Source organism: Pinus tabuliformis, chromosome 2_1 (genome assembly GCF_031772625.1).
Source record: "Pinus tabuliformis cultivar Carrire ecotype Pingquan chromosome 2_1, CPIR1, whole genome shotgun sequence".
NCBI classification, from domain to species: Eukaryota; Viridiplantae; Streptophyta; class Pinopsida; order Pinales; family Pinaceae; genus Pinus; species Pinus tabuliformis.
The window spans coordinates 923,854,556-923,857,725 of NC_142299.1; the positions used below are offsets into that span (position 1 = coordinate 923,854,556).

The window sequence follows — 3,170 nt, forward strand, 5'->3', positions numbered from 1 at the left end:
TTGTATTCATTTATGCCACAGTCACCGGACAGCCTACATAAACAATGCTTGAATCTGCGACTTTATTTCGATAAGTTTGCAGCTCCTTCAAATTTGTAGGCCCAGCCATAGGTTTGATATCTGAGTTCATCATATGATAGAATGGGTCTTGTAATTTCAAAATGACTCTGAAAGTCAATGTCAATGATCAGGCGTTCAGTGGCTCTGTCATCACCTTCCAATATAACATCTATGTACTCATATTCACCCCCTGGAACTTTATCAGTTCCCTTCCACTCTGACTTACAAACTACAGAGTTGTATCCAATAGACCTCAAATGCTTCACAATTGACTTGAGCAAACCAATTCCAGATTATTGATGTGAACAATTTATTGAAAATACCTGGGGCACTTCGCTAGTTGAAAGCTGCACCATACTAATTGCTAAGCCTAACACATTTTATATCAGAAATACTGGTGCATTTAATAAGGATTGTGCAGGCCACTAAACCAAATGAGTTTCAGGTTAAATACCAACTGCACTCTTATCAAAATTGCACTAAGGTCGCTTCATCAAGCTCAGCCACAAAACCCGTCTTAGATAGCTTCCCTAACACATTATTGCCAAAGTCACTCCCACATTTTATCAATTGCAATTCGCTCACCAGTACTGAATCTTGCCAAGTGCCTTTCAGCAGTATCTTAACAGAAGTTGCTTACTGTTGAATATGCCACAGCTTTGATGGAAAACCTTTATAAAGATTCATGCAATAGTCTCTCGACCTCTTTCGGTGTGTGATCCTTGCACAATTTATCCATGAGGGTGTTATATGTAATCATATCAGGGACATGACCACTATCTATCATCTGTTTAAATAAGTTAATTGCCTCACTGGAAAAACCCGCTTTGCAGAGTCCATCCATCAATGTGTTGTATGTAATAACATCAGGGCTCAAACCCCATTTTGGTATCTCATAGAAGATTTGTTGAGCTTCGTCCATTCTATGATGCTTACAGAGTCCATTTATTAGTGTTCTTGATACAAATAGCCTTGCAAATCCCTTCCCTTGAGCAATGAAAATCAATTTTATTGGATAGAATGAGAGCTTGTATCATAGAGAGAAAATCCTTCTCAAATGGCATCACCGAAGTCTTCAGGCCCTTAATACTTACTACAAGCTTTAAAAATTTGGTTGTGCCGGAGTTGCTGTCGCTGCTGTAACAACTGCCATCCTGCCCAAAGCTTCCATTTTCCATGAAATCTTGCACCACAGCAGCTATGTCATGCTCATTCTCATAGCTTCCCTTATCATAGCTACTGTGCAAATCCACACAATAGAACATGGACCCATGCCAATCCAGCCCCAATTCGGCGTATTTCAGATGGCCAAGTCATAATATATATTTATCTTTCTGCGAAATCTGCATTGAATTTAATACAATTTTATCCTGGTTGTGATATCACTGTGACATATAGGGCATGTAACAATGTTCTGTCCGCAGTCATAACAGGTTTGATGACCACATCCAAAAGCAAGATCTTGAGAATTCATCAGGCAGATTGGACACAGTTGAGCATCCTGTGTATCCTTGGCTTCTGGAGGAGCAGATCCTGCAACGGAATCAACACAACGATTTCGGGAGCTATTTTTTTGGAAACTGTCTGCGCGCTAATATTGTTGCCTTGCAGCATAATTATCATTGCCAAGTGCCAGAACCAAGCAAGTCTTCAAGTGCCCTAGAACTTGATATGTGACTGGAGATGTCTTGCTAATCACAAGGAATGTACTGAAGTTGACAGACGCGGAGATCAAACAGGATAAAACAACGAAAATTAGAACATGAGGCGTATACTTAAATGCAAACACATTTTCGTTTGTCAAAAGCCCATCAACAAAGGGACCAGTAATGAACAAAGTCGTTGCTTGATATGGGCATGATTGGTACAAAAGCTGTGTTGAAGAAACTTTGAATCTTTTCTGGATGGTATTTGTCATAATTTGCGCAACGCATGTCGTCACTATTGCAAGCAGAGATAAGACTGATCCTAGAAGATTGAGCTGCAAGTCAGTGACAGTAGCAATGCCAACACCCACCAAAAGGATCACAAGTGAAAACTGGATTTTCCGGCTGAAATCCTTTTGGAAAAAGAGTGTTTCCAAAAGAACAGTACAAGGAATAATTGCCAACTTGGTCATCTGATAGAATCCAACAGAGTTAAAACCCAGACAGAGGTTCAGAAGTCCAATAGAGATACCATTCAAAATACCAAATCCCATTACAGCCCGTGCATCAAATGGCTTATGTTCAAACAGTTTCAACCATAATGCTATATGCAGAGAACAGAACGTAACCAGAAGATGCCAGCTGGTCAATGTTGTGGCAAAGCTAAATCCGAGAGTGCTGATGAGCACCTTGTTGCAGATGACTATAGAAACAGAGGAAATAACAGAGAGACTTAAAGCTCCAACAGTTCCCAGCTGAAACCCCGTGCTCTCTGTCATGTTTGCCCTGTATTATCGCTTTGCTCTCCCGGTAACCACTAGCGCGCCCAGATTGAATCGACCAAAACCGCTGATTAAAATACAACTGCAAACATGTGCCAGTTCCAAGACACCTAAAGACCTAATGATGAGGATAAGCGGTCGGATATGATAGACGAAGTGTATAGGCTGACAACTGTTGATGGATTTTGATGGATATGACAGATATGAAGGAATAGCTATGGATTCGAACAAATCCCCAATTTCGTAGCGCAGCCAGTGTAAAATATGAATTATGCGCTACGAAATCATCTAAAACATGTTGCGCTGCGAAACTGCTGAAAAGGATTTATGTGCTGCAAAACCACTTTAAACTGATTACAGGCGCTACGAAATCACCTAGACAATTACGACTTTGAAATGAGTTTGGACATATGATATCCATGTGAGATGTGAGACCAATGATAGACTAAAATAGAGAATTGACCCCATTTGACACACTAGCAAGACTCTTAACAAGACTCTAAAACAAGATGAAAAGACTAGACCTAAAATTAACACCAACCCTTCAACAAACAATCGAACTGATGTGAACAATCTTAAAAAATTTTCTTGAGTGATAACAGGTTCTTTGCCCATAAAGCATTTTGTCACCAAAATCACACAAACCCATCTCACTAAGCTTGCGGAGTACCTCCAAATCTAC

At 40.1% G+C, this 3,170-nt stretch overlaps 1 protein-coding gene across 1 annotated transcript; it reads right to left on the reverse strand.

Moving 5' to 3' along the window:
* Positions 1-1,651: 1,651 nt before the first annotated feature.
* On the reverse strand, positions 1,652-2,534 carry LOC149203676 (UDP-xylose transporter 3). The gene has a single exon (XM_089401950.1). It carries the CDS (start codon positions 2,483-2,485, stop codon positions 1,652-1,654), a length of 834 nt encoding a protein of 277 aa, XP_089258076.1. The 5' UTR covers positions 2,486-2,534.
* Positions 2,535-3,170: the final 636 nt, after the last annotated feature.